General features: G+C 34.8%; 1 protein-coding gene across 2 annotated transcripts in view; it reads right to left on the bottom strand.

The window, feature by feature from the left end:
- Positions 1-21,061, bottom strand: part of LOC149063906 (adhesion molecule nephrin-like) — a 414,420-nt gene extending 393,359 nt beyond the window's left edge. For both annotated transcript variants that reach the window (XM_089255183.1, XM_089255184.1), the window contains exon 1: positions 20,588-21,061. In XM_089255183.1, coding sequence (XP_089111309.1) covers positions 20,588-20,657 — 70 coding nt within the window. In that variant the 5' untranslated portion in view covers positions 20,658-21,061. The remainder of the gene's footprint in view (positions 1-20,587) is intronic.
- Between the last annotated feature and the right edge of the window lie 3,701 nt (positions 21,062-24,762).

Below are 24,762 nucleotides of genomic sequence, written 5' to 3'. Positions count from 1 at the left end.
TCGCAATGTTTACTTCGATTGCAGTGGTTCTCATACAATGCGTTTCAGACACGCATATACGCCTTTACCATGATTTGTCACTTCTCTAATGCTGCCAGTATTATAGTTAATTATTTTATAAAAGTGTGTCACTTTTTCAATCCCCCAGTAATTGAAGAATACCCGGGAAGCAAACGGTATTTTTGCTAGTGCGTAATAATCTAGTGTCGTTGGTAAATTCGACAGATGCTGGAGATTTATCGCTCTCATCTGTGATTGATTATGCATGGTACACTAGCGTACTTGGCGAATTCCATAATGAAAAAATTCCAAATGAATCTAGTATGTGTAATACAGTCGGACCCCGATGTATTGATAAATTTTACGATCGTACCGCGATATAATTATACAATACATGTATGAATTATCATGTTCAATATACTACATAGTGCGATTTATCATGATGGGTTCTACGCTTAATCACATAAATTATGAAACTTATCGAAAGTCTTGGCGATAATGCATAATAACAGGGATTATGCTTAACACATAATATAGTATACATATAATACCATATATGTATATATAATAACATATAATACATAATATAGTGACGGACTCGCGATGCGAGGTTCGAACCCCCCACAGTGGTGGTCGGCTGAAGTTGGTTTTCTGTGGTTCCCAACTTCAAGGCACAAATGCGAGCCGATCTTTCCGTTAAAAAGTCTTGCCACAGAGAGCAACAGTCCTACAACGATAAATCATTCAATCATAACACTTCACTCATAGTTAGAAAAACTCGTGGCAGATGGCAGCACTACACATAACATGCATTACAGAGAAACAAAAAAAACTTCACGTCAGGTTTCACTACACATACACGCACATTTCCGCATGTACCGATTCGTTGGGGGTTCCGCGGAAGGGGGGGGGGTGGGGTGCATGTGTGGTGTAGCAGTAGTAGGTAGGGCCTCCAAAAAAATGGCTCGGGGATCCATGATGTTCTCAAGTCAGCCACCTCGTTGGGAAATTTGCCTGTTGTGGTGTTGTATTTGTATTTGTATAACCGGTTATTATATAAAAAAAATGGATTTATCACATTTACCGTAACATATGCAGCGATCGAAATTCATGTAGGACCTTATATGCACACACAAATTATATATTTTTTCAAATTATTGATTTTGGTCTCTCTCATTTGAGATAGATATTATTAATTAATAATCATCGGATTTTTTTCCATGATTTTCTGGATTTTAAAATATCAACATTTCTTTTTACTTCACCTACTCTGGCCATATCGCTGTATTGCAATTTATTGACATTAATGAGATGGGTTGGAAATGATGGCGCCGTCTATCGGCGGTCGCCTCATGCTCGTTAGGGAAATACTTCATCTATTAGCCTCCCTCGGATTTGAACCCGGGACCGTGAGAGCAACCTTCGCGGTGGCAGAAGAGCATTTTACCACCACGCCACTCGGGCGTTAACATTTCTTTCTAGTACTGCTATTAATTAGCAAGAGCACACATACGGTACTGAATCTGAGTTTATATGAACATTTTATGGACAACAGAACTTTCATTAACTTCATATCTATCAAGATCTTCATGCTCAGGATCTTTAGATACTATGTCATGTATATTGTAGAATTTAGTTAATAGGTGCGTGTTTACAATTAATTATTACGATTTTATTCTTCTCCAACCAGTTGCAACTGCTATTTCAATAATAATGCGATAATATGATGTTTTTACTTTATCCGAAAAAAACACTTTTTAGAAAGTAATTTTTTCATACTTCGATATAACGACCTCCCAATATAACGTCCGTTTTTCGTGCGTGGAACGCTGGAGAATTTTATATAGAACGTCGATTGCATAATCATATATACTGGGTATTTCAATGGGAGCGAAGCCATCAAACGTTCATTATGAGTATAAAAAAAAATGAAGATATAAACGAAAATCTCAATTTTAAGTCCATGTTGAACTCCGAAAGGTAATACATTCGCAACTGACAGAAAATCATGCACCAAGAACTTCGACTAATGCTAACATGTTTGCTTTGCTTTCTATTTTATTTTCCTCACATATGTCAACAACATCAAAGCATAACATTGAAGAACAAAAATCTGAATAAATATTCTCTGTCAGTTAAACAGAGTTTCTTTGATCGATTCTAATCTTGAAAAAATACTTGGGTGCATCAATGATTCAAATAGTAAATATTTGCTCGAAGAAACGCTGAAACGACACGGAGAGGATTATGGGAGATATGGGAGAACTTTCAACTCGAAACAAGTAAATGAAGAGAAATACTCTCACACCTTTTACATAAAAGTAAACGTGACAAAATGATGTTATTATCTCTATCCTCCACGGATGAAAGTGTCAGGCGCCAAGATTTATTGGTGTTGAGAGGACATCTACACAAGCGCCTGTTGCATGTTTCGAAAATTGGTTTTTATATGCGATACACTTTCTTTGGTCCTCGTTCGAAAAAGTTTCCTACTCATAACATGATCTCTTGATATAGCCGAGAATGTCATGTTACGAAATTCAAATGAACCTCCGCATTGACTGGAAGTAAAGAACGGGGACAACAGTATTGAAGATGCAATTTAGAGAAATTCCGTCTCTTTTTCTTTTAGCTCCATTTTATCGAGTGAGAAATGCGTGAAACCAGAATAAATTTGATACTGTGATAAATGCTAAATATGTCTTTAATGAAGCGTTCGTTCTTGCTCATAGATATCGAGTTTTCTATTCCAGAAGGAGACGCGTAATTTTATAAGATATTGTGATGGCATTGAAGTCACAACGATAACCTTAAGTACGATAATTCCCTCCATATAAATATATTTTTTAAGATAATTCAAAAATCGCTACAACGATATCTCACTCAAAATCACCTTTAAAAGTCATTTTAAAAGTCTTAAAGAGTATCTCTTTAAAGAGTAAAGATCACTTTTAAAGAGTAAAAAGTATCTCTTTCAAGAGTATTTTATACAAGAAAAAGAAGTATTTTACACTATTTACCCCCCGAAAGTAGTTATTGCGTTGAAGGTTCTGCGTAGTACTCATTAGTGAAGTGCAGTAACTACTTTACAGAGTGAGGCAGTTTACTTGATTTTATTCATAAAAAAAATAGATAATTTGGACCAATCCATTAACCAATTAGAACTTTCGCTACGAATATAAATTCAGGAATGCATTTTATGGTGATACTAACAATGCCAATTCAAAAGAAATGCTAACGACAGCATATGAATATGTCGGTGCCTTATGATAACTCTACCTCTGGATATTACGATAATCCCCCTCTACAACGATATTAGTCCATGGTCCGCAGAATATCGTTATATCGAGGTGTCACTATTAATCGCAGCATCTTAGCACAGTTAAGCTCCATAAAACCTATAATTCCAGCAGTCATCCATTTTCCATACAATACTTGTTAAATCAAACTTCTGATTGTGCCTTTTGCGATATGATTTTGTACAACTTTCTATAACTGTTTTTTATTGGTGCCCGTTGCACTTTCACTTAAGTCATGTGATTCTTCGATTCACGCAATTTTTATTACTATGCACACAGTATGTAATTTTTGACATATCAGTAAATTGTGTCTTTGTCCGAGATGCCCGCCCCCCCCCCCCACTCCTGGGGCAGATGTTCTTACGCTGCTTGTTCTTAGGTTGCGACACAGCCTGGGTTTCCTCTACACATATATTTGAAGGTAAAACTGTAGCAAATCGCCCATTAGCGATAGAAAGCACAATTATTAGCTGTAAACGATCAAGTAAGAATTACAAGGATGATATGAGGCTAATGCACTCAATGAATCTAACAACTGCGGGTTAATCCAATTACCATCAGTTCACTTTGAATCAATATTTTACTGATGCTTTATTTTAATTTCCTGTTACGTAATTTATCGATTTGGACCCCACCGTACTTATTTGAGTACGAAGATTTGGTGTTGTAAAATATTTTAGCCTTGAAGCTAGATAGTGTATATTTCAGCACGTGTAGATGACTCTACCCAAACATTGGCATCGAGAAATATCTCGAGAAGACATTTCTGGTTTAGAAACGAACCCCGTTGAAGTTCATGCATTTTATTTTCTCTTGGATATTTTCTCGTTCTCTACCTTATCAACATTATATTGATATTTTTATGCAAATGATTCTTATGTAATTGATTATCAATATTACTGTTTAATGTGAATAACTAGCACAATTCAATTTCACTTCAATTCAACTGGTTTTTTTTTCTTTCAAATTATGTCGTCATATTTTACTGCCCTCAATTGAGGACATTTTCAATCCGGTGTTTCATGTGCATTTGAAAAAAATTCCTTGAATATTCTCAGTTGGTGCAATTTCAACAAACTGTCCCAATATCGAAATTGAATTCAATCAAGTTGCGCTCACAAACGGGTTGATTACATATACCTTTTTCAGTGCACGAAGCGGCATAAACGTCATATTATTGTATGGTATATAATCGAAATTGTACGGGTTTCCAATATCAATTGTACAGTAGAATAGAAAATTTTTAACAATCAATTGTATGATATTTGAATACAAAATATTCAAAATTATCCCGTTTTGTGCATAGTGATTCAAAATAGCCCTTGTTCAACTTGTAATATTTTCTCAATTTTGAATGATGAACGATCGGTATTTCACTGAATGAATGAATTTCGGTATTTTTCACTGTATTTTAAACAATCTATTTTTTTTCCAAACATGCTTTCGAGTATCACCTTTTGATTCACAATTTGCTTTTGAATTAACCTAAATTGGAGAGTCACTTTGATAATTCAAAAATAACGGTGTTGAAATTTGAAGTACATAGACATATAATCTCATATCAAAGCACTTTCCGTTTCTCATATCCTTCTCGTTTACCTGATTGTTTTAAACTGCGCTTGAAAATCATCAGTATTCAAGTGCAGTTTAAAAATCATCCTTCTAATCAGCACTCAATTCGTTCATATACTATATTCGTATTTACCAAAACTTCAGATGACTGAAAATACCTAAAAATTGAAAGTAGGAACTGGAAATTCCACTTCAACATCGACTAAAAAAAAGAAAGACGGGGGAAAATCGAGCAATTCCCGGACAATCATCTCCTTCATTTACAACTTATTCCCAGGGCTTTTTTTTTTCCTCGAAGACACAGAATTTCTGTCTTTTCTTCAGAATGCGAAAGTAGAAGGGGGGGGGGGGGAGGAGAACCTCGGAAATGTGGGAAGTAGAAATCAATTTGCATGAATTTAACCTGGAAAAGGAAGAAATTTCCTTGGAAAGAGGAGGAAAAATTACGATCTGTGATCCTCTTGTAAGAGAACAAAGATTTTTACATGGACTACGAAAAAAGAAAAAGAAGAGGTGGAGAAGAAAGTAACATAAAATTACATGTTTGAATAACTGAAACACGGAAAAGATTGAAATTCTGACTTTTTGTTCCATTTCTGGATCAGAAATTTCTAGTTATTCAACTCTATCTCGTGCGTAAGCTAGATGAATTCTCTAAGATCGGGATAGAAAAGCTCCATTGAAAAAGCAAAAAATGAAAGAAACAAAGAAAAAAGTATTAATTACACTGGAATTAAATATACCGGGTGCATAAAAATTTTGAGAAAAATTACAAATTTCTTTATAGTGTAAGTTTGTCGTTAATAGTCATTAAAGCAAGCTCCGTTGAGAAGAAGAGCATCTTTTCAATACTAAAAGTGAACAAGGGCAAAATTACGGAATGTTCCGTATTCGAATGATATTATCACCGTCTTTGGTGTAGATCAGCTGTTCCCAAATACTAGTTGTGGAACCCCCCCCCCCACTTCCGGAAATCTTGGTGTCTGCCATAGAAACCCCCCATCGCAATTTTAGTTGTGGATCCCCGGAAATCGTCGTGTCTACAATGGATTCCATTTATAACAGCATAAACTGCAGCCATCTATCAGCTAGGATATTCTGGAACAATGGGTGACATTGTATTCAGTACTAATAAATAGCGCTCGAGTAGCATGGGGGTAAAATGCTCATCTACCACCGCGAACGTTACATTCAGGTCTCAGGTTCCAACCTGCGGAAGAATATAGATCAGGTATTTTCCCTCTATCGAGCCTGAGACGACCACCGATAGATGGTGCTTTAATTTCCAACCCCACTCGTTAATGACAGTGAATTGCAATATAGCGATGAGGTCAGTGTTGGTGTTTGGTGAAGTAGTGGGCCTACTAGTAAATATGATGTGATAGGAATGTCCGGAATACCTGACTTAAAACAACTTTTCATACTCCTATCGAGTGATGTCACCACAAGTAAAACTTTTGTCAAAAACCACAGAGTATCCCTTCTGCTGTCTACCAACATTACAACGGTGTTTTTTCCACGTTAATTTAATTTAAAACTTTCTTTTCAAGTAAGTAATTTAATTACATTATTAATTCCATTCGTTGATTACAACTTCAATTTAATCTTTTTCGTAATTCTACAATTTGGCCGTGCACCCTTGGTGGTCCAGGCAGCCCCCCAAGGGACAACCGTGGTCCGCGAGTATATGTAAAATGGACAAAAAGGGGTAAACATGGGGAGGACGAAGGTGGTGATCCCCCACCCCTTTTTAGAAAAGCATTATATTGGCATAGATGGAAAGGTGGAGGTGACATTCATATGTGTTTAATTTATACACTCTCAGTGATTCACCTTCCCGTTCGCTTTATGATAGAGGAGAACGACGAAAAATATGGCGTTATATCTTATATGTCGTTGCGTTTTCACAGATGTTACAAGCAAAGTCTTCAGTTAGAGGACTTTGCTTGTAACATCATCATCTCGGTGAATTAGTCGAAGTCACTAATTGTTGGTGTTAAAACAGAGGTGCTGTTGCAACCGAGGCCATTATAACCCAAAAGATCACATGACCCAGGGTTCATGCATTTGGTATACACTTAGCAATCAGAACAATCCTTGCGTTTATATGTATCACGTGTATATGTATGTGTACATGTACGAGCTGCTGTATTTTCGCCTCAGTTGGCGCTTGATTTTACGAATGTATACTTTCTAAACAGACACGTTCTTACGAACTAGTCTAATACTTCACCACACACACAAACTCCGACCACATCGCTACACTGCAATTTACTACCGTTATAGAGTTGGGTTAGAAAAATGAAGGCAACATCTCTCGGTGGTCGACTCAAGTTCGTTAGGGAAAACATATTTTCATTTATATTCTTCCCCCGGCAAGGACTTGGCACCTGACAGCAACCTTCACGGTGGTACACGGGCCACTCGGGTGCTACGAGCTAGTCTGGTCCGAATAATGTTATTTCTTTGAGCGTCTTAACGGTTATGCGAGCAAAGTGTTCAAGTCCATTCTGTTCGTAAAAACAAACGCGGACTGTATTATGGAATGTATCATGGACTAAAATGATTTGGCTAGGCAAATACTTATTAGACCCAATGATTGTTTTTCCCATACGGAACATTTCTATAATTGGAAAGTTATTCGAAACTTACATTTAAGGGCAATAACAATAATAATAATAATACCAAATGTGCGTACTTATATTTTTATTTCAATAAAACTGTATTAATTGCAAAATCGATAGAGATGTTACTGGTTTTTCAAGGGGAAATCACATTTTGCTCTCTTCTTGGCAAATTTTCAAATAGCTCCCGGTAACGAATTGCAAGTATATCGTTATGTTTGTACTATTTTTATTTTTAAGTAACGGAGGATTTTTCAGGAGCCATTTCATTTCTGAAGAAATGCTTATGTTCGTCCCTGAGGACTTATCTTTCTCAAGGACGACGTGATGACCACTCAGTGTATGGATTAAAGAGTGATTTTATTAAATATTTTTTAGTAATGGCTTGGCATTAGTGAGCACCAGATGAATAAGTTGTTCTGTATAAAAGCGTAAAACCTGCGAAGATTTGGAAATTTGCCTGTTGTGGCGTTGTATTTGTATTTGTATTTGTATTTGTATTTGTATAAATTCGATCGGAAATATTTCTGGAATAATAATCTGCAGCGCGATATTAAAGTACGCTATTGGGGGAGCTACAATCCTGTTCACTCAAATGAAATCCAATTAATGGGATGTTTCAGAATCAGGAATTATAAGCAACTTGAATGCCTTATTTTTCAGGAAATTCCACACTACTGTATCATATCGATCAGTACTGAGCCATAAAATTTTAAATGCAGAGTGGCTGTTTCCTATCCTTTAACCTATTTTTGACTGACGTTGCATTTGCGCAATGCTTCGTTTAAATTTTTTTCTATTAATTTATTCAAATTTTTGTATAAAATTAACATTTTTAGAAATAAAATTCAATGAGTGTCATAATATATTTTATAAAATTTGTTTACAAATAAATTTAATTTTTATGTCTTTCTAATAATGAAATTTTTTTCCCGATGACCATGAACAGAAATAATTTTTTTTTCTTGAATATTTTTTGGCCCATGACACATGACGTTCCTAAAAATGATAATTTCTAATCATTTCAATAAAATTAAGTTCATTAATTTATATTAATTCAAAAGTTTGTTAATTATTGATTTTCATTAATTAAAAAATAGAAACATACACAACAATTAATATAATTTTTTTTTTAAACTTCTCAAATATGTTATTTAAGTAACTAGTTATCATATATAAAAAAATTCCGTAATTTGGTCATGAATTGGAGAAGCGGTCAAAAATATATTAAGGGGGGGGGGGTCTTCTACTTTTTAACATGGTGAAAATATTTTTTATGTAGGGATATTATTTTAAATATTATTTATCTATTGATTTCTTTAATAATTCTACCGCATATATTTGATTGTGTATGCTACCAAATGTCAGTACAAACGTTTACATATGTCTAATTTCTGATATGTTTTAAAAATTTTCAAGAAAAAACTCATGAGTGTATGATAAAATAATGTGACTTTAAAGAAATGAAAACAAAAAATGATTTAAAATGATAGTAACTGTTCAGTTCATAAAATGACAAAAAAAATTTGAGATCCATTCATAAATACTTGGGTTATGAGAAACAAAATAATTTTGTAAAATTGTAAAATTTTTTAATTTTGTAAAATTGTAATTTTTTTTTAATTTTGTAAAATTGTAAATTTTTTTAATTTTGTAAAATTGTACAATTTTAATTTTGAGCCTGTATAATCCCAATCTTTTCATCATTTTATGAACTTAACAGTTGTCGCGTTATTTTCAATCATTTTTTATTCAATTCCAAATCGATAAATTCAAATCGATTATTCAAATTCCATCGATTCGAAAATTCAAAAAAAAAACTCTTGACTGAAAGAAGATAAGTAAAAAAAAGTCTTGATTGATTATTATCGATTATAAAGATTATTATTAATTTGTTTCAAATTAATTATAATAGGTAAAATGTGTGCTATAAATCTATTTTTTCCAGCATATCTTGCATGGATATACGTCAAAAATTAATTCCTTGGAAACCAATGGCAACTATCCATCGTCGATAAATGCAGACAAAGCAGTCTACACCCGGTTCAAAGTTCGCATCGTCTCGGCAAAAAAAAAAAAAGCATGCTGATCAACAGCAACCATCCATCACCCAATACAAAACCTTCAGTTTCCCCAATCAACATCGACCAGGAATGGTGGGAAAACTCTTATTTTTCTGCCGCATCTTTGGCGAAATAACTTCCAGGAGTTAACTGAAAACAAGACGATAATCTATCAGTCTGGACAAGACCATAGCGCCATTGATCTATAGTTCAAAGTTTTCCCTCTATAACATTCCAATATTGAAAAGAGATAAAAATCTGTATTGCAATTTTTTTTTAGGCATATTCTTTTGTTTGTTATCAAACTCTATGTCTGGCAATTTTCATTTTGCGGTGCGTAGAATTCATATTGAAACCACATAGTCTCACACACACACACACACACACACAACTCTTTGCTTTTTTATTCATTCACGCACTATTCCAACGGTGTCTGGTGAATCTTCGGCAAGGAGATGAATAATGCAGCAGGCATAAAGGGCTCTAGGAATGCCTTATCATGGTATTTCATACCTAATTCCTTCTTCTTTCCTTATCGAATGATGAATAAATAAAGAACCGAGCATGATTCTGCCATTACTTTTTATGTTTCCCCCATTTTTTCTTTACTTTTAAATCGATAACAAATTTTTGAAATCATTTTTCTCCGGGAAATGTGTTCATTTATTATGTAATATTTCCTTTTAACGCTCAGTATTTATCTATATCGGCATTCAAAAAATTATTTACAAAGTTATTTCGTTACGAGGACACTAAGAAATGGATCTAATTTGGTAATTATTCATTCGGGAAGTGCAGTCGAGCCGACTAATGTGGCACTGGGCGCACGTGCAATTTTTCTCCCTAGTCATTGGGTTCAGCTATCCATTTTAGTCAAATGGCTTGTACGTTGCACCGAGATGATGACTGTCTCTATGGGGAGAACGACGCGAGTGATAGAGGGCTCTGCGTGGAAGCAAATCATTGGGAAACATGCAAATTAGAATACTAGAAAATCCATGGTGCACGGTTATAACACCTCATTTCTGAATTTTTCTGTTACTTGCATAAGGTTTTCAATATGATGTTGGCATTAGTGAATGTAGCACTGACGGTGAAATTGTTTTACTTCAGTCATGAATCCCCGGCTGAAAATTTACGAACGCTTCGGATACAGAATAGATGGAAGAAAGGTCCAGTCACTCCTGTGTTACTAGTAAAAAGCGCCTTCCATTAACCAACCATGGATTAGAGAAAGGGTAATCCTATATAGTGAGCATGGCCGCGTTCCGTATTACCTAAGGAGATTTAAGGTATCTAAAAATCAATTATATGTGCTTGTGGGGAAATCGGGACTCATTTCCTCCCTATATTTGGTCTTACCCAAACGCTGCATACTACCACCAGCCCCCAATTAGTCTTGTGGCAGTCGTGTCGCGCGCGCTCTCTTCGGCTCTACTAGCTAAAATGCGCTCACGTTTCTGACCAATGTTCTCGAATGTACTGTATCATATTGTAGAGTCTTCTTGTTGTTGTATCAGTCGGTCGCTTAATTCTCGCTCTCAAAATTAATTAAATAAATGTTAATTATTTGTTAACTCTTGATCATGTTATTACATCACGGAATAAAACATCAAATAGCTGAACCAACTAGCTAAAGTCTAAAACATTTGCACCGTCTGGAAACTTCAAGTAATAAAAACTAAAAACTGGGCTGACATCAAGCTTATCAACTTTCTAGAGGAAAATCTGTCATTACCGCACAGCAAAAGTGAAGAAGATCTCTTTGAATCTGATGAGAGTACTGAAGATCTTCCTGTCTTCACTATGGTGACTAGATCGATGATCAGCGCCCATCGACATCCCAAATCTAATGACAACGCTGATAATTTTAAAAATGGGTCTTTTTCTTTCGGACTGTGACGTTGTTCTTACCACAGATGCTTAATTTTTGAATATTTCTTGTGTTTAACATATATATATATATATATATATATATATATATATATATATATATATATATATATATATATATATATATATATCCGCACACACACACAGAGAGATAGACATATTGATTAATGGGCTGGGAAGGGTGTTGCTACTTTTCCAACAGATACCCTTTACGTTAGAGCAGTGGTTCCCAACCTTTTTCAGTCCGCGTACCCCCAGCTGGCACGGTTCCTTTCCGCGTACCCCCAACCCCGAATCTTCCAGACTCCCCCCTCCCCATCCTCTGTTTCACCCTTTACAGTTTTCGAAAAACTTCCAAAAAGGTACATGTTGAATTAAATTAAATGGTTTATTTTTTCATTACTTAGCTTTTTTATTTTTCAAGTAAGCAAACCAATTACCACAAAGTTGTGAAAGAAATAAACGTGATGTTTTGGACTGTATTGAATTACAAAGTTTTGAAAAATTATGCTCAAAAGAGTATAAATACAAACTCAAATCCGGTGCTGCGTTCAATTTGCTTCCATATATATTTTTTTTATATATAAGTATACGAAGAGAACGCCCGTTCAACAAGCTCCATGCTCGCAACCGGCAAAAAAAACATTATGGCTTTTTTGGAAAGTTCACTGTATTCGCCACAGTGATGAGACCGAAAACTGACTAGGTTCACCATTCCACCATTGAAGAGAATCTTCAGAGTGGTATCTGATGTGAGCTCTAGCAATTTCTCCTTTTCCGAAATCGACAATCAAGCCGGTTCAAAATACTCTTCTTTGAAAGGATTAGATGTCCACCGATCACCCATTTCCGGCTATGAAAAATATTTTTCAAACAATGATTTTAATCCTTCCAAGTGGCCGACTGTTAAATTTAGTCTGCTTGTGACAATAAATCGTCAAGTGTTTCAAACACTTCCTAAAAAAAGGGCTACCTCGTGTCGAAGTTCAAACAGCAACGCTAGGACTTAACCTCTGGACAACCACTTAACTTCGGTGTGCAAAAGCAAAGCGTTATGAAGGATGTCCATGTCTTCACACAACAATTTAAACAACCTGTAGTTGGTAGAATTCGCCTTAACAAAGTTGGCCGCTTCATCAAGAACGTTTCGCAAATTTGGAGGCAACGGTTTCGATGCAGGGCCGTCAATATAGCAGTGAGTCCATTTCATTTTGGAAGCGACATTTGCCACGCGTGCACGACGGCCTGAGTAGCAACCTTCCGTGGATCTTCCTCCATCTGTAGTGAGCCCAATGCATTTTGACCATTGCATTCTTTTCTCAAGGGAATGATGATTAATTGCTTCAAATAAGTGTTTAACAGTCGTACGACCCCTTCAATGGGTGACAAATAAAAATATTTTCTTTTAATTCTACGTCTTTCAAGTACTTGGCTATTACAAGTAACTCAGAATATTGCGCAACGTCGGTATTTTTGTCGACTTGGATAGGAAAAAAATTCACAACCTTTGACGTGGCCTATGACTGTGCTCTCAACATTGTCTGACATGCCCTGTATTCTTCGAGACACCGTGTATTACAAGATTAAACTCATTATAAGAGAGCACTTTCCTCTGCAAACATGCGTCTGACAGCATATTTCCACCAATAGTGTGATTTTTTTCCTCGTCTCGCAATACTATAGCTAATGCAGTAAGAGGTTTCGGTAGCTTTGGCAGAATCACTTTTGGAAGATTCAAAATATGTTTTCACGTTTACAGGTATTTCATTTTGGTATTTCAGTCCGCTTCCGCACAGATCTAGTTTTTAGCCACTGATCCATAGCGCAAATCACGTGAGTAGTATGTGCTTGGTAGACAAGTTGACGTAGAAAATTGTGAGATTAACCCGCACACGCCTCAATACACAAGCAGAGGTTTTATGCAGAGTCCGGCATGCGTCAACAATCAAAGCTAAAACGCCGAAGAAAAGTGAGTCGAGAGGAAGGAATTCACGAATCCCGATCGTAGGCTGGGCGAGAGGAGGGAAGGTCGAACTTTTCCAGTGGACGCAACCCCTCTGTTATAGAAGACTTTGCTGATACGGAAAAAGTCAATATATTACAACTGATGATATTAGTAAAAACTTCTACCTACTTTTTAAAATTATTTTTAACGTTTTTAATTATTTTGCTCTTTTTTTAGATGGATGGCCGCCATTACCATTTTCTGTTCGCGTACACCCTAACGGCCTCTCGCGTACCCCCGGTTGGGAACCACTGCGTTAGAGCATAGTTTCCCAACCTTTTGATTCCATCGCTCCCTTCTTCATAATTTTTTCTTCTCTCATCGGTCCCTAACACAAGCGAAACCATGCGATCCTATAGTAAATCCGGTACTTCTATCGCCCCAGGAGCATTCCATCTCGCACCAGGGGGCGATATTGCCCACTTTGGGAAACACTGCGTTAGAGGTTCCATAAGGAATATCAACATAATTATCATAGTAGCAGTTTAAGTTTAAGCGCTCTCTATTGACAAATGTTTAAACTATCTTTTTTTTTCTGAACGAAGACTTCAGTTCTTTCGAGAGAATGATTTTTTGTAGGAATTGCAATAAAAAAAAATTACATTCCAAGTAACCTATAATAAAGGTTGAGCGTGAGGTGAATCACAAGCTTAACGAAATGTTATCTTTTTTTAAAATTGGAGAAAATTGTACTTATATCGATGGTTGTTCTTAAGCAGCCATCTCACCCTTGACTGCTCAATGTCTCGAACCAAGATGAAGAAAACACAATGCTCGGTATTTCATACCAACTATCAACGACAAATTATGTGTCAAGTAAAAGTGAGAAACTTTTGATTGCACTAAAACACAGTTCTGTAAAAGTCCTTTTACAAACATTCGGAAATTCAACCAATGCAACCAGCGTATCGGTTGTTTTTTCAACTTTTGTGGGAAATCTTTTATGGTGTAATCACGGCCACAGACTTGAAGCCTCGTGTTGTGAATTCTGGTTTTAGCACATTTAATTATTTCAATTTGTTCTTTATCAAGTATTTGCCTTCTATAACGATATTTTTTTGGAAGATTTTTGAACCTCCTTCTCCTAATAAAAGAAAAAAGTCTGCTCAAACTCCATCGCTTCCAGCAATGGAGTGCCTTGATTACCTTTCATGCCTTGATGTTAGAGAAAGTGAACGCGGAAAGAAACGATTTGAGTTTGCGCAACTAATTACAAAGTAAGGAAAAGAAAGAGAACTGGAATTGCCAAAATGGATGGAATTTCTCTATTTCATGTGTGAAGTATTCCGAAGAAATTCTTTTGAAATTGACGAATTTTGGCCAAAAAAGAACAGACACTTCATCAGGGAAAACCTGATTGATTTCGGCTGCATCACCTGCATTGTATTACAATGATTTCATCCCGAAAGAGTCAAAGATGCATTTTTATCAATGGCGTCATGATTAGATAAAACAACACAAAAAATCGCCAAAGATTTTAAAAACATGTGGAAATTTTTCTGCAGCAAAACAATGATCAAACAGCAAATGAACAATTTGATGTTTAAGACATTGCAAAATATACGAAATTTTACAATCATTACTGAGAGTGTGGAACGACAATGGATTTGTTTCCCCCGCATAATCGAATATCCCGCTTAATTAGATATTATATGCTTGAATCGTTGATATCAGCTTAAGCGGAGACGACTGCATTTGTTTAATGGTTAGAGAAATATTAGTGAATTTTCTGATAAAAAATTGATGAAATACAATGATACATAATCGAGTCACTTTGATGTGACCATGCTATTACAGTGCAACCTCGCTAGAACGATTCTCGATATAACGATAATTCCCTCTATAACGATATTTTTTTCAAATCGTGTTTGCAATGGCCTATAATCTGATGTAAAACTCCTCTCTATATAACAATATCCATTGCATGATAATCCCTCTATAACGATATTTTTAAGGAGACTAAAACCGCTCTGCACCGATATTTTTCTATATATTTGGCTCGAAACAGAAGTTAGAACCTCGTTAATTTGAATTTTTACGAACTCCTGTTCCCGATGTAATTCAATGTTGAAATTTATTCTTTAATTTGAATTTTTTTTCGAATGTTTTGGATGATTCGAAGTTGGAGGGAAAAAATTATGAGTTTTTTTAATGAACAAATTTAGTTCTAATGAATTCGAGTCGCATTGATGTGACCGTCTATTTCTAAATTAAATTCTACAGAAATTCAGGCTTTGCTTTCTTCGATCAAGTTGTTTAACAACAGGTGTTAAAGACAAATAAAAGTTTGCAAAATCTGTTTTCCTTTTCTACTCCTTTTTTTGATAATTTAATGCCCATTCGAACATTGTTCAGGTGGACTACATCGAGACTGTGCACCACTTGATACCGGTTATGTTTTTTTCTACCTATGGGATATCCATGTGTAATAATAAAAATCTGAATCTTTTTATCGTAACTCAAGATATGGGAAATATCGGAAAATACAAATCTCGTATTACGCAAATGAAAGAATATTTCTTTGATTGGCATAAGAATGATATTCAAAATTTGGGAAACAGTTTCGTAACTGATGATCATGAATTGTTTCCGTAAGAGCATCATCCAGAAATTCTGCAATGCTGATTTCAGAACAATAGAATAATGTCGGAGCAAATATTAATTATTATAATTATAAATTACAGGACTATTTACAGGAGGAATTTTTTTTTCTAATAATTGATAATAGTTATCCTACGTGAATGTTAATCTCATCAAGTCTCTCTCTCTCTTTCTCTATCACTTTTCATTTCTTTCACTCCTCAATTATTCACATGCATTTTGGTTCTTCCATGGAGGACCTATAATAATATCGGTATTCGGTACCGATTGATCACCGATAGTGCTTGGTGTCGCTAATTTTTATGTGATACACCAAAGTATGTTACGACAAACCGTTTTGCAGTGGCAATACATCTATCTTAATTTTATCACTTAATTTTTTTCGACGAATAAATACACAAAAGCACATGTTTTGAGGGTACTAACAACGTTGATTTATAAAAGATGACAACAGCAGCATGAATCTGATGATAATGCTGCCTCTCGATACAACGATAATCTCTACAACGTCGTGGTTTGCAGAGTACCGCTACATCAAGGTTCACTGTATATCCAGAAAAAAAAAAAAAACTATTGCGATTTATCTAGTGACGGTAGGTTTGAAGCACACCATCACGTGGATGCTTCATAAGCAGATTCAGCCGCACTGCGATGGATGGTTGCAAACCCGAAAACCAATTACTTTTTTGACAAATATGATGAATATCTTGATACACCTGTAACCGAAATGATGGATACGTGTTCAGAATTCATCTCTCCTCGTATTTTCATCTAGCCAGCTCGGCCTTATTTCGATAGTTACACGAATTTCATATGGTGGTCATAATGAAGTGACTTGGCTGTGAGTATTTATGATCGTTTGCATTGTTTTTTTTTTCGATATCACGCGATTAAATAATTCTGTGATTTATTTTATTTCGTTAATGCGAGCTATTTTTACATATTATTCTTATAGTTATATTATATATTATATGCTTGAAGTGATTTAAAACAATGTTCTTCAACATTTTTACAACTGCGGACTGAAAAAAAATTTTAAAAATCGGATCGGCAGGAATTAAAGAAATGTTTTCCTGACCTCGGAAAAAAATGCGTAAATATGCAGAGGAAAAAAAAAGAGTTATGGACTGGTAAAAATATATATATAAATATGAGAAAAAAATGTTTGTCAGGGAAAAAATAGGAGAAATAATTTGCAGACAGGTACAAAAAAAGAGAAATTGTGGACCGGCAAAAAGAAAACAAAATTCGCAAAACCCAAAAACATATAAATAGAAAAAATAGTGGATAGGCGAAAAAATACATGAACAGGAGAAATAATTTGGGAACTGATAAAAAATATATACGTATAAACTTATATAGACTGCATTTCCGAAATATTTCGTGAATTGGTAGGAAATTTCCAAGGACATGCACTGGTCCGCAGACGAACGATTGAAGAATATAAGTTTAAAATATAATTTTCGAAAAGTTAGCCTTTATATAATGTTATTCAGACGTGAACACTTTCATCGTTAAATCTCGATAAGTCGAATGTGCAGCGGCTGACAATAAACTTATCGTTAGTTCGACTTATCGGTAAATCCGATATCAGAGTGGTGAGAAGAAATATTTATTGAAATAAACAGAGCTATTTATACGAATATCGTATTAGTAAAACATGGCAAACTATTGCGGATGAAGCAATTGTAGAAAAAGTTCTAATTTAATCATATTTAATTATCAAATGAGATTATATAGAAATAAACTATATGTACGTAGTGCATATTATGGAAAGAGACGCAAGTGTGATATTCGTAAAAGGGAAACAAATTATAAATAAAGTTTAAACAACATTATTTTCCTGGAAAATATTAAATGATTTCTGACTGTCTCTCTTTTTTGTCCTTCTTTCGCGATAAAGCCATTTGCTCTATTATTCCTACTTTTAATAACATAATAAGGATAATATACTGCTTATTACCGATAGAGAAAAATTTAAGTGAAGAATATTCCATGTATAATTTTAGATATGTTCAGTAAGTTGTTCAGTTAAGTTGTTCAACGGTATGAACTAATAATTAATATCAGTGATTATTCATTTAAAAATAATTATTCAAATGGGGATGATGATATTCTCAACGATTTTCGATATTTTTCGAGCTTTTCAACAGTTTTAAATCAACCCATCATTAAAATCTCACATAGAGTGGTACTTAAGTGCCGAATGTAGAGGAATTTATTAATTTGTATATTGAAAGCGTGCGCGCAGACACAAACTATTTTTTTTTCTATACGGACGTATCGTAATATATGGATATATATGGATACTATATGGATGTCTCTAAAGCAAAAAAATATTGGAATTTTCAGGACGCAAACAATTTCATTAACTCTGAGAGAGACATATCTCAATTTAGATGTCAGATTTCTTCTATATTTTTTATACTAAATATATTTAGTCAAGGCAGAAATATTTTTGAAAAATATGACCTATGACTAACATTATATTTTCAGTGTCAGTCATGGCTGCATTTATGAAATGTTTAATATAATACAAACTCTTTACCAACACGATATCATTTCCCCATTACAGAACAGAAAACTATGTTATGGAAAATTGTAAAAATGAAGGTTTGTGAACCTATGAATATAGATAGGAATTTGTTAAAAATTTGAAATATTGAACTGTATTTGTTCATGTATAACGTTGGGGAAAAATATTTATTTATTATCATTATTGTTATAATATTTACATGTTTCGTCTCCCCACACATATATATCACACATTAAATTGAACAAATTCACTTCAATTTTTTTCCAATTCTCCATAACATCTATTTATTTTGAGTGAAAGGAACCTATTGCTGGGACAATCATTTCATTTTCTGCATATAACATACTGTCATGTAATGTGTGAATTTATAATTTTATTGAAATAACTGGAAAACTCATAAAAAAAACATCTTAAAGAGCCTTACACAAGTATCCTATGACGTCCAGAGATTTTTACCTAATAGTTGACGACATACTCTATGCAAACTAGACGTATGAGGAAAGTAAACCTCTACACTAAGTATGCCAGTATATTCAGCTCACCATATGCAAATAGACTCAAAGAGCGAGTAGACTAATAAATCAATAGAGAAGGGACACAAATCATGCTTATCATTGATGAATAAATATGAGACTTGTTTCGACGTAACACGAATTTCAAACACACGCAGGTAAACGGAGAAAACGAAAAATCGATAACCAGTGACGACAGGATTTATAAAAAAAATTAATCATTCCTAAAAAAATAATTGGAATTTGAGGGAATCTTTATCACAGAATAGATTACAGATGGAAATGGAAATATAATTTGATTTAAAAAAAATAGAATAGAATTTATGGCCGTTACAGTGAAATTCCGTAGCGGAATTTATTTTTTACTATAATGAATAGACACAGTATATATTTAAGGGGAGTTGGTGCACGGGAAATTTTCAAAAAACGGCATTTGTCAATTTTTAAATTCTGTAAAATTTTCTGCGAGTTTTTTTTCTTCGCCCTGCGCGAAAATTATTTTTTGAAATGTTTTAATATAAACCGCAGCGCATTACATATGCTAATATTTGTCCACCAAAATGCTCATTTTGCATAAAACTTTTTTTTTTTTCTCAGATAAGAGGTTTTTTTCTAAAAAAAACACTCGGTAAAATTTCTTAAAACTATGTGTGTCTGGATCACTGAGGTATTGCAAGCTTTAACGAGAGGATTTCTCACTAAAATTACTTTTTAGAAAACGTGCTATTGTATATGAGTACATTTTGGTGGTTTTGTTTTTGAAACACTTGCGTGGTTTAAAAACGCAATGTTATTCCAACGTAAAATTTCGAATATGAATTAAAAATGGAATAAATGTTAATGACACGCATTTAACGCATATTATTATCACCTCATATCCTAAAATATTGGCATATATATATAGGTCTAAAGTGAATAGAATTTTTTTTTTATATTTCTTGAATGCAAGAGATTTTCTTAATATTTTCTTAAATGAAACTGGCATAAATTAATCAGGAGTTTTAGAAAGAATACGAGTGAATTAGGTGATATGTTTCGATATGTTACCTAAAATACCTCACCTATATAAACATCACGTTTTTGGACTGTTATTTCGCAGTTGAAGTTGAAATTAAGAAAAAATAATAATAAAATCCAATCAGCGCTCGTGTTAAAATTGTATAAAACATATTAACATAATATGTGAAAAAAATTAAGCGTCGAAAGTGAATGAAAGATTTTTAAATGTTCCTTTAATGTATGCGATTTTTCCCATAAAATAAAGCGTGGAAAGTAAAGTTCGTGCACCAATCCCCTCAAAATACACTGACATAAAGAAATATGATGAATTTTAGACAAAAATCTAGGGAAATTCTGATATTTCACATCCATATATAAAAAAATGCATTTTTGCACAATTTGCGCAATTTTCCGTATTATTATTGTGCACTTTATATACAATTTTAATCATTGGTGTAGATGAAAATTAACATGCCGACTTACCACCTTCCGTAAGCTTGAGCACAACACTTATATGAAACAGCCAATTCCAAAAGTGCACTATCCGCATCATGTTCGTTGAGAGAGCATTTGCACGGATGATGAAACAACAAATACCTTAATTATTTATGTGTTTTCTACACGATAAAAGCGATTAAAAAAAAAGTTTCCAGAAGTTTCAAAATCAATTCATATCGCACTCGATGGTCGATTTTTTGTGTATGAAAAAAAATGGATAAGTGGATAACTTCAACACCAAATTAGGAATAAAACGATCCCGATTAGTCTAACCAGCTTCCTTCATACTGGACGGTGCGCAAAACAAACAAACAACGTAACAATCCCTTGATAAAGGTCGACAGTTATTATATGAGAGCAAACCAATGAGAGATAGAGAGGAAAAACACGGGAAAAAAATAAATAAAAGGAGATCACATCTCTAGAGGATCTGTCTCTAAGAGATTAGCTTCCATCGCAGGTTTCACGAGGACTGTCTGTTGAGAAACACAGACAGGCTGGCAGCCAATGGCTGCCAATTCGAAACTCTTAAAATACCGCCAAGTTTTGAGGAATTTTCCCACTGCCAGGAATTTTCCCGTTGCCAAGAATTTTGCTTTACGCCAAGATGTTGATTACTAGCCCCTCTGAGATCTGAGAGAGAGAGAGAGATAGAGAGTATATGGATGTAAGTAGTGGAATACGGGTAACGTTGTGTTTTGAATGGAATCGAGGGGGTTAGAGATGGAAAATAAAGCGGTAACGTGGTGTGAAAAGAGATAAGATATGTTGGAGAATGACTTTCTCAAGATTTATCTCCTCAAAATGTTGCAGAACTTGCAAGTTCTGTCACTGTGAGGACAATTAAAGTGATTTGAGTTGAATTTTCCTGCGGAGTTGGCCTTTCATCGCGTCGTTTATTCAATCCGGATAAGTTCAATTTGAGAATGTGATTTTCCTCTCGGATGACTTCAATACCATTTCTCATAAATTAAAACATTTGTTTGTTTTTTTAATGTTCATGTTTATATCATCAGTAGAGAAGAGAGAGAGAGAAGCGAGAGAGATGCATGATTTTTGCAAAAACACGACTTAGTGAGAGTAAAAATTACAGAATTGACAAAAGTTCAGAATTTATGGGAGAAATAATTTCAAGTCAGCGAAAGCTTTTAATAATTTCCTCCCCCCCCCCCCTTTCGATTATAGTCTCGATTATGGTTACGAAACTTGTTTAGGCACAGTTAATTACTGAAAATAATTCAATAATAAATTTTATTTCAATACTTTTGGGGGTATTTGATTCTGAACATTGATCTCAGCCCTGTTGGCCTAACTGGCAAGACGTCACTGATAAGTGTGTTTGTGTGTTTCTGATTTCAAAAAAACAGTTTTTAATCAGGAACATTCAATAATAAGTTTTTCTGCAAATTAAAAATACGCCAGTGGGTCACTGTTTTGATGTTGTTGATTCTGAGTTGCGGCTGAGAAAGCTAAAAAATTCTTGAGTTACAGCAATGATTAATATAAATCCCGTATTAAATATTTAAAACGACTGACTACCTTCAAATGATCGATATTGAAAATTGTGGATAACTTTTTGTATTAAAAAACAGTTTTTTATTTATTTACAATAACCCCAGAAGACACGAAATTATTCTCTTACACTGGATAAAATTAGCAATAATGTCTGTAACAATTATAATTAGTAAAATAATAATGAATAAATTGACAAATAGATGGCATTTTTAAACTATTCAAATCTTCAAATTATTTTAATGTTCCTTAAAGTGCAATATCCTATATTTTTTGTAACATTGACAATATTGTTTTTGTCATTAAACAGGATTCAAGGTATCTCTCATATGATTGAAATAACATATTGGGGAGAAAAATAACATAGATAACATATTGTGTGTGTTTCTCCTCTGGCAATTTCAATGATCGCCAATTGAAATGTTAAGTATAAAATATTCGATTTTTTTTGTCAAACTCTTCGAGTACTATTTCCCGAAAATTGGCATATTCCAGAGAATATTTTGTGCAGCTCAGTCACTATACAGACAGCTGTTATAATAACGTTATTATAACAGTTGTCTGTTATAGGGGGCAAAGGGTTGTTTGAGTGAGTTTTTGGAGAGATTTCATGGGCAACATTAGATTCGGTGATAAAAAATTGTACTTGTTTTCGCATTGCTATATATAAGGTAGGCCTATATATTAATTTTGCACAGACCTTAACACTAGAAAGGCCGGACTACGCGTTATACCTAGAAAGGCCGCTGGCAGTCATTTTGACTGTTGCTTCTGTTTAGTGCAATGTATTTAATCGCACCAATTTTTTATAATAAAAAATAACAGGCATTATCTTAAATAGTTAATTCGTTACTTATGAAGACATTAGCCCTTTTCTTTAAACATTCACTGTGTCTGTAAAATGACTCTCAAACTTTAAATATGAAAATATAGAGGGCAGCCTTTGCCAAGATTTACCATGGAAACAAGACAGATGAGCATTGCACTTCAATGCACTTCACATCAGCCTCAGATTTTTATCGTCTTAAATATCATTTAGTACTGGTAAAATATCATTATTGATCTAATACATCTAAGAGCTATTTCTACTGATAGTGAAGGAACATATGTATCCTAGAAAGCTTTCAAAGAGCAGATGATGGCATGAAGAGTTATGAAATGTTAAACAAAAACAAAAAACCGAGCTTTTCAGGTGAATGATCAGAAAAAAAAAAACGTTCCCTCAACTCTGATAACCTAAGGCTGTAAGCTGACGCCGGTATTACAGTATGGGGCCGTCCAAGTATTACGTAAGCAAATTTTTAGACGTTTTTGACCCTCCGTCAGCAAAATTTCGTCATCAGCTGTGCCTCTCTGAATCCTAACGCATATTGGTGTCATCAGGGACGTACACACGGGGGGGGGGGGGGGTTAGGGGTGGGGGACTCGTGCCTCCTCCCACGATCAAAAATTTATTTTTTCAATGCAAAAAAATATTTTTTTTAAATTGAAATTTCGGAAGAAAATACCTTCACATGTTATTACAATCACTTTCTGTTAATTTCGATGCTATTTGAAGGTTTTTTTTGTTTTTTTTTCAAACCGAGCACAACTCAGGTCTATCGCCATGGGCAATTTACTACCTAGTTAGTTGTGCCGGAAGTGTAAGTGCGTGTAACTAACAGTCTGAGTGCGTATCTAGAGTTGTGTATGATTTTTCAGTGCTGTCATCTATATCTCAGAAGTGAAGTGAGTGATGTGTAGTGACTGAATATTTGTACCGTTTGTAGGACTGTTGCTCTCTGTGGCGAGGCTTTTTAACGGGGAGATCGGCTCGCATTGGCTCCTTGAAGTTGGGAACCACAGAAAACCAACTTCAGGCGACCGCCACTGTGGCGAAGGTGGGGCTCGAACCCGGGTCCCCGCGATGTGAGTCCGTCACTATGACCACTCGACCTATTTGAAGGCTATGAACTCAAAATTTATCTTTAATAAATTAATTGTGACCCACCCTCTATAAGCCATATAATGATAAATCGCATAAACGCCCATGGCCCGTGGACCAAATATGGCCCTGGTGGGCTATCTGATGCGGAATGCCCTTTTCAAATCTAATTTTGTAAAAATGAAGTAAGCGGCACATTTACAGATCGCATAAGTGTCCCGTGGTACAACTACAGAACATTTAAGCGGCCCGTGGCATATTTTCAGATCAATTAAATGACCCGGGACAGAGTTCCTGAACACTTACCGATCCGTACACATTTACAGATCCCTTGAGTGACATGTGACGTAGTTTTAGAGAACTTGAGTGCTCCCCCCCCCCAGTTCGGTTCTACATCACTCGAGTTACCCGCGGTACACTCTCAGATTATTTAAGTGATGCATTGCACAGTTCCAGAACACTTAAGCGACCCGGACACATTTCCAGATCATTTGGATCTACGAAATATTTAGAGTTCACTAAAGGGGCTCTGTAGGGCACTTATCAATAGGGGGGATGTTACTTCAAGTGCCCACAAACTATCGAAAAGTTTTCCCCGTTTTTGGCGCACCGAGTATAAGAGATGTCATTAAAAATATTTCATATTTTCATAAAGGGTGGTTGATGACCACCCTTTATAAAAAGGATGTCTTATAATGTAAGCATTATCCGAACGCCCCCTCCC

Source organism: Pholcus phalangioides, unplaced genomic scaffold (assembly GCF_987345545.1).
Source record: "Pholcus phalangioides strain wild (caught in Gottingen) unplaced genomic scaffold, Ppha-v1.0 ptg000042l_1, whole genome shotgun sequence".
Classification (NCBI taxonomy): Eukaryota; Metazoa; Arthropoda; class Arachnida; order Araneae; family Pholcidae; genus Pholcus; species Pholcus phalangioides.
This window is presented reverse-complemented; position numbering and strand designations above follow the sequence as displayed.